This window comes from Haemorhous mexicanus, chromosome 15 (genome assembly GCF_027477595.1).
Source record: "Haemorhous mexicanus isolate bHaeMex1 chromosome 15, bHaeMex1.pri, whole genome shotgun sequence".
NCBI classification, from domain to species: Eukaryota; Metazoa; Chordata; class Aves; order Passeriformes; family Fringillidae; genus Haemorhous; species Haemorhous mexicanus.
Genome location: NC_082355.1, coordinates 10,890,537 through 10,904,306, shown reverse-complemented (window position 1 = coordinate 10,904,306; position 13,770 = coordinate 10,890,537). Strand labels below are relative to the sequence as shown.

The 13,770-nt window shown below is 48.9% G+C and overlaps 1 protein-coding gene across 1 annotated transcript in view; it reads right to left on the bottom strand.

The window, feature by feature from the left end:
* Positions 1-4,453: 4,453 nt before the first annotated feature.
* Positions 4,454-13,770, bottom strand: part of PDLIM4 (PDZ and LIM domain 4) — a 45,205-nt gene continuing 35,888 nt past the window's right edge. The window contains exons 5-7 of the mRNA XM_059860017.1: positions 11,909-12,066; positions 8,129-8,249; positions 4,454-7,235 (exon numbers count right to left, since the gene is read on the bottom strand). Of these exons, the coding sequence (XP_059716000.1) occupies positions 7,031-7,235; positions 8,129-8,249; positions 11,909-12,066 (484 nt within the window). The 3' untranslated portion in view covers positions 4,454-7,030. The remainder of the gene's footprint in view (positions 7,236-8,128; positions 8,250-11,908; positions 12,067-13,770) is intronic.

The following is a 13,770-nucleotide window of genomic DNA, read 5'->3' as shown; positions in this document are numbered from 1 at the left end:
TAGGGGAAGGACCAGTCCTAATTCTTGCAACTGACCCTTCTTAAAGAGGTCAATGCATGTGTCCAGAGAAGGGCAACTGATCTGGGGAAGAAGCTGGAGCACAATTCTGATGAGGAGCAGCTGAGGACTCTGGAGTATGGGAGGCTTAGTGAGGACCTTCTTGCTCTCTACAAGTCCCTGAAAAGAGGAGGTAGTGAGGTGGGGGCTGGTCTCTTCTTCCAAGGAACAAGCAATAGGATGAGAGGAAATGGCCTCAAGTTGTACCAGGGGAGGTTTAGGATGGATGTTAGAAAAAATTTGTTCGTGCCACTGGCAGTAGTGGAGTCACCATCCCTGGAGGGATTTAACACACATGAAGATATGGCACTTGATGACACGGTTTAGTGGTGGGCTTGGTAGTGGTGGGGGCTTTTTTCACTAAAACAATTCTATGATTTTACCACAGGCTTATAAAACCCACTTTCAGCTATTAGATTAAGAACAGTGTGTGGGAAATGAGCTCAGGGAGATTCCTTTAAATTGAAGTCAGAGCCAAGGAGCTGGCAGAGCAAAGGAGGAGTACTTCATTACAGGGGGAGATGGAGTAGATTTTTGAATGGTTGAGACAACACCTCTAGTGCAGGCACTTGGTTCTTGTGGAAGCATGAAGTTGCTCCAATGGCTGCTGGATGCCACAAGATGCCCTGAGCTGTGGAGGAGCCCAGCTCCGGCTCGTGCAGTCACATTACCCTCATCCAGTGTGCCACTGTGCCACTGCTGGCATCAGAGCTCCTGCTCTGCTCCAGAGTGGGGTGGTGCTGCCCACAGCAGCTCTGCTCTTTCTGCCAGGGCAAAGTCCCTTTGAAGGGATCCTCTGCTGTGGTAGGACAGCTGTGCCACCCTCCCAGTAGCCATCTGGAAAGCTGGGAATTCAGAAAGCACATGATAATTTAGAGTTCTGTGGTTTGCATAGCACTTGGATCACATGGAAACTTGCTTATCAACAGGGCAAAGCAAGGCCTATTTTGTATATGAGCTGCAGTGTGTCCTCTGAGGGGCTCTGTGCCACATGATGGAGCTCCCGTGCCACCCTGCTGGAGTGTGGCACAGCCCTGCTCTGGCCAAAGCCCTGGCCTTGCCCTCCTGCTTACCTGCTGCCCACCCTGGAGCTCATAATCACATCCATCAGGGTCACATCCCACTGGAACAAGAGCACTTGGGAAAAAGTCATCTTTGGCAGCCTTTAAAAAGGGTCTTAACTCATCTCAGCCTTTCTGCTCTCAGCAATACAGTGCAGGTGCCCCTTGCAGCAGTGCCAAGAGTTGCCTGAGGCTCACTTCAATCCAACCTGTGGGACTTGGAGCTCTCAGGGGCATTATGGCCATCACTTCCCAGCTCCTGGTAGTGGTGAATGAACTTCTCTGCTCCTAAGCAGAGCCCAGCAGACAAGCATTTGGTGTGAATGAATTTTCATCTTCTTTGTGGTAGGAATCCTGTAAAAGAGATGGAGCAAGGATGCCTGTCTTTAGCACATGTGTGAGGATTTGGGATAAACCCTCCCAGAGCCCACCTGCTCCAGTGCAGTCAGCTTTCCCAAGGCTATCCACCTCTCAGGAAGGACTTCAGTAATTTAGTCTGGTGCAATGTCACTCCAGCTGGGGAAGGGACATTGCTTTGGCCCTGGTGGGGACCAGCACGCGTTTCCTGTGCAGCAGGAGCACGTTCTGCTTCCCTGGGCCCAGCCTTCGGGTCAGTGATGTGGGTCAGGGCTGCAGCAGAGCGAGGAACCACCAGAGGTCTTGCCAGAGAAGAGACGAGATGCTCAAGCCCATCAGTCCGTGTAAAACGACCTCTCCCGGAGAGATCATTGCCAGATGTGCTGCCCTCGGGGTGGATTTGGATGTTCTTGCTCGGGAACCTCCCCACATGCCGGGACTCCTCTCAGAGCTGGCTCTTGTCCTATCCTGCTCGAAGCCGCTGGATATTCCAGTTTTCATCACTAGATGGAGCAGGAGACAGCACAGCGCAGGGATGGAGCTCTGCCTTGTCTCATGGCCCTGCACCCAGACAGCTCCTCTGCCCCTCATCCCCATCCCACATCCTTTAGAACCCCCTGCAGCCCATCTGCCCCTCATCTGCCCCCACACATCCTTTATAGCCCCCTACAATCCAGGCACACCCATTTGCCACCATCTCCCCTACAGATCCCATACATTCCTCTGCACATCATGCATTCAATATCCTCCTTTACATCCCCTGCACTCCTCCAATGTTGGGAGAACCCCTGGGACATGCTGCCTGGGGAGCTGGGATTGGCCATACCAGGGATAGGTTAGACACCTCTTGGGAGGGTCATGGTGGCTGGTGCTGCCTGGGAACAGGAGCAAGCTGTGAGTGGCCTCCCAAGAGCCCCTCCAGCTGGATTTTCCAGTGGTGATGTCCATGTCCCACTGGTGAGCCCAAATCCTCCCAACCCATGGTCTCAGAGTGCCAGCAGCTTGCATCTCCTGAGTCCATGTGTTTGGGGAGGACACACTCATCACTGGCCTCCTGCAACTCTTCAGGTTCAGGAGTCAAGGACTTAGGTGCTTCTTCAGACAATAGTTATTCTCATTAATAAAGGCAAAATCCTGAATCAGGCTTGAGCAGATCTTTTGCAGATTGAGGTGTGGCCCTGTGCACTTTGACTGCCCTGAAATCAGTACTGGCCCAGCCCAGGCCCTCCTCACTGGGCTCCCTGCACAAGCAACTGCTTTAAGACTACCTAAAAATTCAGAATATTTAACTGTCCTGGTGGAGAAGCTGGTCCTGGCTGGAAGAGCTCTGAGAGTGTTTGCTAGGGAAAATCAGAGACAAACAACTTGCTGTTAAGTTTCTCAGGAATCAGGAGCAGTTTTCTGGGTTTTATTATATGTGGAGGGAAGATTTTTTTTCCTCCCTAAAGTAATGAAAATAGCTTTTTTCATACATGAGAAAGGGAAGAAAGGGAACTTTTCCAAAGGGCCTCTTTCCCTCAATCCCCCACCTATGGCACAGGACATTTATCCTCAGATAAATGGGCAAGCTGAGATTTTTTTCAGTCCCTGGGGCAGACCAGTAGTAACAAAAGCAAAGTTAAACAACTCCAAACAAAAGCTGCAGCAGAACAGGGGCGTGGTGGTGGAAATAATGCCTGGCTAAGTAAGAAACTTTAATGATACATGGAAAAGGTTAAACAATTAAAACTTGCATCAGTCTGGCTCTGGTCCCACCTCATTTAGTTAATAAACGCTGTGCTGCATCACAGTGGAGCTTGTGCCTCTTTTTTCCTGAAGAAGAGAGGAGGCTCCCAGTGTTGGGCTGCTCAGAGTAGCTGTGTGGGCAGCAGAGGGTCAGGGGGGCCCCAGAGTTGCCCAGGCTCTCTGTACCCCTCAGTCTCACAGTGGCAATCCCCCCAATGGGCTGAAGCCCCCAGCATCAATGCCCAGGGCAAAGGGGCTGGGGATGGCAGTGGCTAAACCACAGAAACACATCCAACACATGTATGTATTCAAGGGTGAACAGAAAAACCACTAACTGGAGTCATAACTATATTAATTATTTGAATATATGTACAAATTAGACATAGAGTTTCCAGCGTGGGTCTTTCTTTCCCCTATGGAAACCTTTTCTGCCACACGCAGATCCTCAGAGGTTTTGTCTTTTAAATGTTTTAGGCACATACAGACAACTATTTCCATTATGAACACCTGCCAAATCAAACTTTTTAGGTTAAATATTGGAGGCACTTACCTCACACCCCTTCTGACTTTCCCATACACCAGTGATTTGAATCCCAATCAATTATTAAAACTAGACCTGTAGAGACTGAGCTACAGAAGCAAATATCCGTCTGACACAGCTGCTAACCCCAACCTACCCTCACCTTCCAATCCCCCACACTCCCACCACCCAGTGGGCTTCTGTACTCCAAGGGTCAGCAGTTACCTCTCCTTGGGAAGAAGGCCCAGCTCATCCCAGCACTGCAGAACTGTGGATCCCAGTCTGAGGACAGCCTGGGACATCAGGGGGGAGAAGGTTCCCTTGGAGTATCACTGTGGCTGATTAAACATCACCAAAACCACTGATTCTTCAGCCTTGTGCAGGGGCAGATGCAGCAAAGCTTGGGACCATCACAGGGTGAGCTGGGTCACACTGGTGGAGAGGAGCCAGGCACCAGTGGGGGATCACACACAGAGACACAGTGGCCTTTCCCACCTCCACACCTGATAGGATGTAGGATCCCAGGAAGATCTCAAGTTAAAAAAACCCCACACCAACTCCCCAAAACACAGACTTAACCTCAAACAAGCTCTCAATGAAATGTGGAAAGCAATTCACACTTGCAATTAGCATGGAGATGCAATTTGTATCTCCAAGATGCTTTCTGAAGTTTATCCAGTCCTCTGGATGCCAGGAGACCCCCACACATACAGACCAGGCAAAGGCCAAGTGATGTGAGACAAAACCCATAATACAATTTTATTTTCTGTTTCATACAAATAGTACCCTCCCCACATTTTACAGAGTTGAACAGAATTATCTGGTGACAGAGAAGGTGACGCTTGTGGCTGCTCCTGTAAGCCTCACAACAGGAACAGGGTGGCCTGAAGCCAGGAAACCATGTGCCCTGGGATGGGCCTGGGTGAGGCAGCTCCAAGCTCTGCAGGAGGATTGGGTGAATTGATTACCCCTCAGAAAGGGTATCATGAGATGCCATGTGGGAATATTGACTTGAGGGAACTTGGGATCATTAGAAGAACAGCTCCATGTCCAGCATTCCCACTGGTGTGGCAGCCAAGCAAGACCACCAAGGGTGCCCTAGCAGCAGCCTGCTCAGCTGAGTGTTTAAAATGAGGGCAATGAACCAACTTATGAACTTCTTGGTGCTCCCTGTATCAGGGCTGCAGATTCCTGGCATCCTGCAGGACATGACCACCATGCAGGTAGAGTCAAAAGGGGACAAGAGCCCCAGGGAGTGACAAACAGCACCACTGGCAGCTCCAACTGTCTGCCTGGAAAACAAGGAAGGGCATCCTGTGCCATTCATGTTAGGAGTCTTCCACCATGCAGCTGAGCTGTATTCAGTCCTGGATTTTGGTGAAGCCTGAACTCTCAAGCTACAGGCACCAGAGCTCAAACCAGCAATGTGTAAGATAACAGAGGAATTCAGAATAAATGTTTCTGACAGGGGCACCCCAAGGAGCTCCAAGCAGAGCCCTGCAAACCAGAGCAGTAAAGCTTCCCACTTGATTACCATGTCCCTCCTCTACACTTGCCCCAAACATTCCCCTCTTCAGAGGGTCCAAGTGACCAAGCAAGGCCATGCAAAAACAAGAAAAATGTGATTCAGCACTGTGATAAAATTTCCACGTTTCTTGTACATTAATAACTAAAAATTCCTGATGGCAGAAGGAGGGGGAGGTAGATGTCTCCCTGCTAGCAGAAATGCACACAGCCAGCATCTCTGTGGTACCCAGCTGGAGGGAGCCCAGGGCTGCTGGGAGGCTGCAGGGCATGGGATAGGAGCTGCTGTGTTCCTGTAAGGCACTGCACAAAGAGGTCTAGATGGACACCAGTAACACCCTAAAATCCCTTCTGGGGTGCAGAACCTGGGGTGTAAGAAGGAATTACCTGCTCAGCCCCAACTAGGATCATGCTCCTAACCCTCCTCTAATCCCCAATTTTCCCTCGTATGGAGAGCCAGGAGGGAAAGGAGTCCTTTGGCCATCACCCCATTTTTCCTTTTCCATGGAAGGAAAATAAGCCCAAGCATTTCTTTTTCTCCCCCACATCCTTACTCTCTCAAAGTGAGGAGGAAGAAGACTGAAGCTGTTGCAAACCAGATGTAACCTTGTTGTACCAAAGACACAGCTTCCATCACCTTGCACAGCAGTACCCAGCAGCTGAGCAAGTCAACTCTCTCTCTCCTTCCTCTAAGTACTAACATGAAAAACCCACATTTCTCTAACAAAGAATCATTTCAAGAGTTTCTCCCTGTCAAATAAAGTGGATGATGGACCTGGCTGAAAGCACAGCCTTGGGAGATGGGTATAAACACAATCCTACTGCCCTGGGACCTGGGGCTCACCCAAGCTCTGGTTATTCCCTAAGTGCCTGGAGGGATTTTATCACCCCCTCTCTGCTGGGAGGCAGACCCATATAGCAGCAATCTGAGGATTTAGAAATAAAGAAGTGCAAAATTATAGCAAAAACTGGGGAATAATCACAATGGCCAAAGCAAAGGCAGCTGTGGGCAAAAATGTAGGAGGTGGGGATAATCAAAGGGTGCTCCAGACTGCTGCAGTGTCCTGTCAAGGTGTGCTTGAGTCATTAGATGACAGAATAATGGAGTTAGGAGTAGGAGGAGGCAAAGAAAGGCCTTATCACACATTCAGTGCTGAGATCTCTTGGAAACTCGAATCAGTCCTTGTCAGCCTCAAACTGCACTGCCCTGGTCCAGAGAGTTTCACTGTAATTACTGACTTAAGAGACCACCCTTCCTTGGCACATCTGCTGGGATGCAGCTGAGTGAGGCACCCACTGGTACTGTCCTGACTCTCAGGGGTTGGTTTTGAATCCCTCACTGGGGCAGCCACAGGACAGGAGATTAGGGTCAGGACATAAGAGACAGCTTCTTTTGTTAAAGTGCCTTATTTTCTTTGAGCTTTTAAAACATCTTCTAAAACATCTTCAGTAGAAGGAGGGCACAAAAAAAAAGAAAAAAAAAGGAATACAGGTTTTTTATGAAAGAGAGTAAAGAATTAATCCATATTTACACAGATCTTAAGACAAGATTACAGCACAGACTAATAACCCAACACAGCAAAAAGCAGAGTGTCAAAAAGAAGGGCAAAACCTGTTTGAATGCTTTCAACACCATTCCCCAGAGATCCCAAGTGTAAACGGTTTTATCTAGGAAAAGGCATTTGAACTTGGGCTTTGGTCATGGGGGTTGATTACAGCCCCAGTGCTTGCAGCTGGCAGGAGGACGTGGGTGGGCCACCCCACCTCTCCAGAGCACAGCCCAGCCTTAGACAAGTTCAACTTTAGCGTTTGGATAAACAGCCACCACGTCATATCCTTCAGGGGGCTTAACCCTCTCCTTGGCATGTGTCTCGCAGTACAGCTGCTCCTCAATGAAGAAATACCCCCTCTGCTTCAGGTTGAGGCCACAGTCGTCACACATGAAGCACTCGGGGTGGTAGAGCTTGTCCCGAGCCTTGACGATGGTGCCCCTGGGAGAGATCAGGAGAGCTCGTGTGAGGTAGAAGAACAAGGAGCATGAACAGCTTTTCCTGCGGCCTCAAGTGAATCACTAAGTGGAGGAAAGCAGCGTGCAGGGACATGTAAGGGTGTTATCAGGGATTCTCAGCCCACCCAAAGCTGCCACCTCACTCCAGGTGTGGCTTCACTGTGCTTCTGAGGGGAGGGATGCTCCACACCCAGTAGCACTGCTCCACAGCTTGATGCAAAACACAGCCTTGTATATTACACTCAGCTTGGATCTGAAAATCAGGAGCCAGCATCCTGCAAGTACTGGGGCTGAGCACCTGCAGGCACTATGACTTGTGGAGCAGAGACCCTTACTCACAGCTCCAGCAAGAATACCATTGCAGGCATTTGCACAGCTCACACTCAGCCAGCAAATTTGACTTGAGCAGGATGTAAATTACAGCAGAACATAAATTACAACAGGTCATAAATTACAACAAACAAAGCATAAAAACACCTATACTTTCTGAAATAAACATCCATCTGTCAGAGAGTAACTCTTCAACAAATAAACAAAACAGCTGTCTTCTTCTCAACACTCAAGGTGTTTCTCCCACCAACCCTTGTAAGGCAGTGAAGGAGTGCGTGGTGCCATGGTGCTATTCATAGTCCCTGGGCAGCTACTATGATAAGCAGGGCACAAACCATCCCATAAATCATCCCTTGTGAGATTCCCTTAAAAGGGGCAATCCAAACTGCATTGCTCAGGTTTAGATATGGTTAGAAAAAAACAGAAAGGGATTCAAGGTATTCTGCTATAAATTCTAACCCACATGCCTGGCAGGACCCAACCCAGACACATCCCAGTGTCACTGTCCCCACTGCACCAGGGGCTCTGGTGAGGCAGGACACTTACACAATGCCATTCCTGCAGCGGGTGCACTCGGGGAGCATCTGCAGCCCAGACATGGGGCCACCAAGCTTTGGCACTGGGGACTTGATGTTCCGGGGGTTGCTCAGTTTGTCGAGTTTTTCACCTGCCAAGAATTATAAAGACACAGATTAAAAACTCGGTCTCTCAGGCCTGGTTTTTTCCCTCTTCTTTCTTCTTCTTCCTTTTTTTTTTTCCTTTCCCCCTACAGAGTCAGATGAGCCTGCCTGTCATAACAGGACCTGCAACTCCCTTGGAAGTTCCAGGACAGCACCAGCTCAACAGACATGGACCTTGTCAAAATGCAAAGCAGTTGTGATCTAGAGATGAGAGGTTAATTTGGCTGTAACACTAATTAGTTAAAAATCATAAAGTGCAGAGCCCAGAAAAGCCACATTTCAGGTACACTTGGTAGACCCACTACCATCTGTCAAGGAGATATCGATGAAAGAATTTCAGGGAATAAGGCAAATTGAACCAAACAATAATAGAATCACATGCACTTTTCCTCCTAGAGCACACATTTAAGCTCAAATAATCTAAACCAAAATACTGTGATAGAAGGTAAAGTCTTCTGAGGCACTAGGCCTCCTTTCATGAAGGTCCAACAACACGAAAGGAAGCAATGAAGATTTTGTGTGTATGAAAAATATCATAGCAGAATTTTCAGTGTTTCTGCTCCCACTCCCTACAGACCATCTACCATCTGCCCTCTGATTCTGGACAACACCAACGTGCTTGTTGCCAACTACTGGGATACTTAAAAGCTTCCGGTATTGACTGCATGGTTTTCCACAGCTGAGAACTGACTGGTCTGTTTGGCATATATTGATCTACAGGTCCTCTGTGATTGCCTAAGGTCATAGAAAGGAGAAGCTCATGAAGAAGGACCAGTTGGCTCACAGTTTGGAAAAGCAGCAGAGGAGCTCTTGGATGAAGAAGTCATTCTCCAGAGTTCTAATTTGCCACACTCCCTGAGCTTACAAGGTGTTTCAGTCCAGGGTCCATTGTAAACATGTGCTTCAAGCCCTGATGCCCAGAAGGTCTCAGTAGGCCACAAGCACTTTCTGACCAAGGTCTCTGCACATACTCTGTGCCAATTTTGGCAGCTTCAGAACAAAATCCAGTGTAAATGCCTCCCATGGCTCCAGGAACACGTCTGCCCTTCCTAAGGGGAACTTTGAGCACCTGGAGCCTGATACATCATCACTACTGGTTGCTCACAGCCCCAGGGCAGGGTCACACCACAGACTGAAGGGTGTTACTCAGAAAAGAAACCCCTGCTCCCCCATCTAGTGTGTCTCAGGAGTGCTTACTGTCCTGGGCCCAGATGGGAAGGAGGGTGCACCCCTGACTCATCCCCTGGGGTGCACAGGCACCTTCCCCCCTCTCCAGCCATGGCTCTGGCACAGAGGCCAAGGCTGCAAGCAGTTTCAACCAAGCGGGTAAAACCAAAAGGACCAACTTCCCACCGGATCCCACCTCCCCAAAACACAACACAGTGTTTGGCAATGCCAAGAGTTTTGATACATGCAGGAGTGCCTGCTCAAGAGCAGAGTAGGGCTACTCCACCCCAGGAGTTCCCCCAGTACTTGGCTGGCTCCAGCCAAGCCCCTTGTTGAATCCTTCCGCTGCCTTGCTGGGAATAAACTGAAGCAACTGCTCAGGCTGTTGGCTTCCCCCAGCATGAGACACAGCATGCTTGGACTAGACAGGCTCATCTGCCAACATTTAACAGTTAAGCTGTCACTGCCTCTCATGCAGAGTGCTTGGATAAGCTGCTTAAAAAAGGAAAGAAGGAAAAAAAAAAAAGGGATTTTACAGCAAAATGAACCCAGCAGAGAAGGCTGCTTCCCATCTTCTTGAACTGTGTATAATTTCCTTCTATTTACCAGCCCAGTCTCATGGTGATTTACGATCTTCAGCAAGGCTGTAAAATGCTTTAACTCCACAGCCTCCACCACGCCATCCCCGCTATGGCTGGAGTTTTTTGTCCTTTCTGGGTTATGGGTCATATGAGGGTGGGCACTGCCATTCCTCCAGCCTCCACCTCAGCACAAAGCATTGCTCCCTAAGGGTGTGGGATAGGGCTCAAATGCTTCCAGTAAGAACACATTCCATATAAAACAGGTCGTTGTCCAACACATTCCGCTCCTTGGGAGAGGAGAGCTTGACTTTAAAAGGACAATGCAGAACAGGCTCAGGTCAAAATGTGTAATTTTAGGCTTAAGGAAAAAGGAGCAGGGGTGGCAGCTGTAAAACAAACCCAGCAGGAACACTTAGGATTGAAAACGTGCTGGAACATCACAGAGCTTCATGCCAAGCAGAGATGCTTTTCACCTAACTTCTCATCCCTTGTGAAATAAACAGTGTTGGAATGACCGTGGCATAAGTGAGGATGTTCCTGAAGGCAGTCACACATCCCCTCCACACTACGGAGAGGGAGAATGGTAGAACCCAGGTGACAGTGACTGCTCCAGCCTGTCCCATACTGGCTGGTACCCGAAAGCAGCCTGTCAGGCTCCAGTCAAACACACAGTGTTGCACTGGTGATGGGCTAGAGCCAAGAGAATGCTGATGAGCACACATCCAGGACTGGATGCACAGTCCCAGGATGTGGGGACTTGTCCTGGCACCTTATTGTTCCCCAGCCTTTTCTTTCTCCCTTCCTCCTAGCACTGAGTTTCTGCCAGCCCAGGGCTGCAGGATGCAGGGGGAGGCAGGAGCAAACCAGCAAAGCTGGAATTTTGTTCCCTTTCCCTGGCACAGAGAAGGAAGGAAGGCAGCAGTGTTACTAACTGGGATTAACACAGTCACTTCCGATTTACTTCTTCCTGACAAGGAGACTGGGGAAGCAGCAGATTTGTCCTTGCTCTTGGAGGTATTGAAGGACCTGAGGGTCCAACCGGGGCTTGTATATCACACCAGTTTTTCTGCCAATCCAGGGGCTGTAATACTAATATAAAATACAATAATATACCCAGTGCTTCTGAGGTTGATCCTATCTCATGCTTTGCAACTATGGCTCAGTCCCACTGAGAAAACCAATACTGGTGAAATTCCATGATGATCAGAAGTTACCTGCAGTTGTGCTTGTTGTGAAGCAAGAATCAATATCCTTCTAGTCAAAGAACAGACTTCTCCAACATTTTACACAAACATAAACTGAAATGCAACACCCAACTCACTACCTCTCACGGCTCCATAATGAGATTTACAGCAGTTGGTATTTTCTCATAAAATATATGTTCCTGGATTCACATGATTGCAGTATGGGGCCCTTGGAAGGAAACAGAAAGAGGGGTCTTGCCCTGTAAGACTGTAAAGCAAAGCCTAAAAATTTGAACATAAAAGCCCCAACAGACTTACGGTGAAAGGCAAATAAAATAAAAAAGAAGCTGAAATGTATAGATTGGGGATCTTATTATTTAATGTGTTAACAACATGGGCAGGAAGCTGTGACAGACCTGAGAAGTGAGCCAAGAGCTCCTGATCTCTATCCCTGCCTTGCTGAGGACCATCCCATGTCCTTATGCAAATGCCATTTACTTAACCAGACCAGGTTCTCCAACAGTGATCTTACACAACTGCTTAAGGCCATCACATCTCATAAACCATCTCAGAAAACAGCTGCCACGTTGCTTACAAATCCAGCTTTCACACAGTGCTCAAGTCAGCCACAAAATCTGGTAAGCAGGACTATGTGAAACACTGATTTGAAACCTGCCATCTCACAGGAGGGTGCTTGGGTGCCAAGCTCCTTACCATTCTCACTGGCCTCCAACATGCCCTGCAAGTAGCGGAAGGATCCAGACTGCTTTGGCTCTGAAATGGGCTTCTCATAATCCTGGAGCATCTTGTAGACATCGGACTCCACATCAATCCCATTTCTGTTCCGTGGGAGAGACTTCACGGGGTCAATGCTGGTGTAAAGCAAAGAAAGAAAGGCTCAAGTCAAACAGAAACAGCTACCGTCAGCTCATCAGGGAGGTACTGAAATCTCCACATTCCCACAGATTCAATTAAGCACCTCTGTTCTCATGTGTTTCCCTGCCTGGAGGTATGTCTGGCACAGGAACAGTTGCTGAACCGAGGAGGTTAAACTTGTTCCCTGTTGGGTTCCAATTGAGCAACACAGCAAGGGCTGGCCCAGTTACCAGATGCCTTCAGGAAAGAGGGCAGCTGCTTGCAAATGCTGTAAATTGCTTTGCTACCTATGTAATTTATTGATAAAATGGGGAAAAAAACAGGCATTTCATTAACTATGTAGGGCCAGGGCATGCACCCACCCCTTTAAGGGCATCTGGAGAGTGTGTGCCAGGCAGGACAGCAAAACCCCTCACCATTCACAAGTGCTTCCTGTGAAGCTGGTGTTACTGTAGGTACATCACAAACACAGAGCACGCTTAACTGAGAAAACCACCTCACCAGGGAGGGGGACATTTAGGATGCCCCCCCCGCCTTCAGCCTGGAGCTGCTCCTGCTCTGTATGAGGAGCATTTGGGATGCACACACAACAAATAGCAATTTAAACCAACAAATAGCAATTTAAACCATTATTCCAGTCCAGTACGTGAAAAAATGAAAATCATGGTCTGGAATCAAATATATTTCAGGTACATGCTTAACTGTCCTGCTGCGAAAAGCTGAATCAAACTGCTGTTGTGCTCCAGAGGCCCCAACACAGAGCACAGCTCCAGGGGAAGGGGCTCCTCTTCCTTTTTATAGAGCAGGTCATCAAAGTCATTATAAAACCAATAAAAATAGCAAGAGCCCTGAACTCCATCACCTTCACATACTTTAGCTATCATCTGGATCATTTTCTCCACCAGTGTTATATTCATGTCTGCTTAAACAAATAAACAAAAGAAATAACATTCACTTTCAAAGAAAGAAAAAAAGAAGGAGAAAAAAACCTCCAGCAAAAATCACTTTCAAAGAATGGCTAGAGCTTCATATTCTGGTAGTGACTCCCCAGCAGCTCTGCTCCCTGTGGGAGGTTAGGGCCAGCCTGGGTGGTGGGACTGAGCCATGCCAGGCATGAGCCATGGACCCATCCCCATGACTCCCAGCCAGTCCAAACCCCACAGGTGTGCTCCAAATGCTTGTCTACCCTGCCACGGTTCACTTCTACATCAACTCACACATTTTCAATGGGAAAAAGCAGATTTTGGCCAGCTGAGTTAATTTGGCCCTGCCTGGTTTGTTGGTAGCAGCAGGGGGGGGCCCACAAGGGTAGCTTCTGTGAGAAGCTGCTGGAAGCTTCCACCATGTCTGACAGAGCCAACCTCTGATCTCTGAAGCTGGATGTGCTGCTGGCCCAATTAGAGAGGCTGTAACACCTCTGTGATGACATATTTAAGTAGAAAATCAAAGCGGGGCAGATTTTCCAGGGATGGCAAGGCACTGCTGCCAGGGGCCATCCCCGGCCCGGCCTGTGGCGATACACGGCCGCTGCCACCTCGGCACGGCCTGTGGCGAGCCTTGCCCTGCCTGCCCAGCCATGCCTGGCCAGCCACACTGCAGACAGAGGGACAGGGGGGCAGCAGTGGCTTCTCCTTCCCCGTGCCCCGCAGGGAAGAGAGGCGAGAAACAGCACCGGCGCCACGGCCTGCACTGCTGGAAAC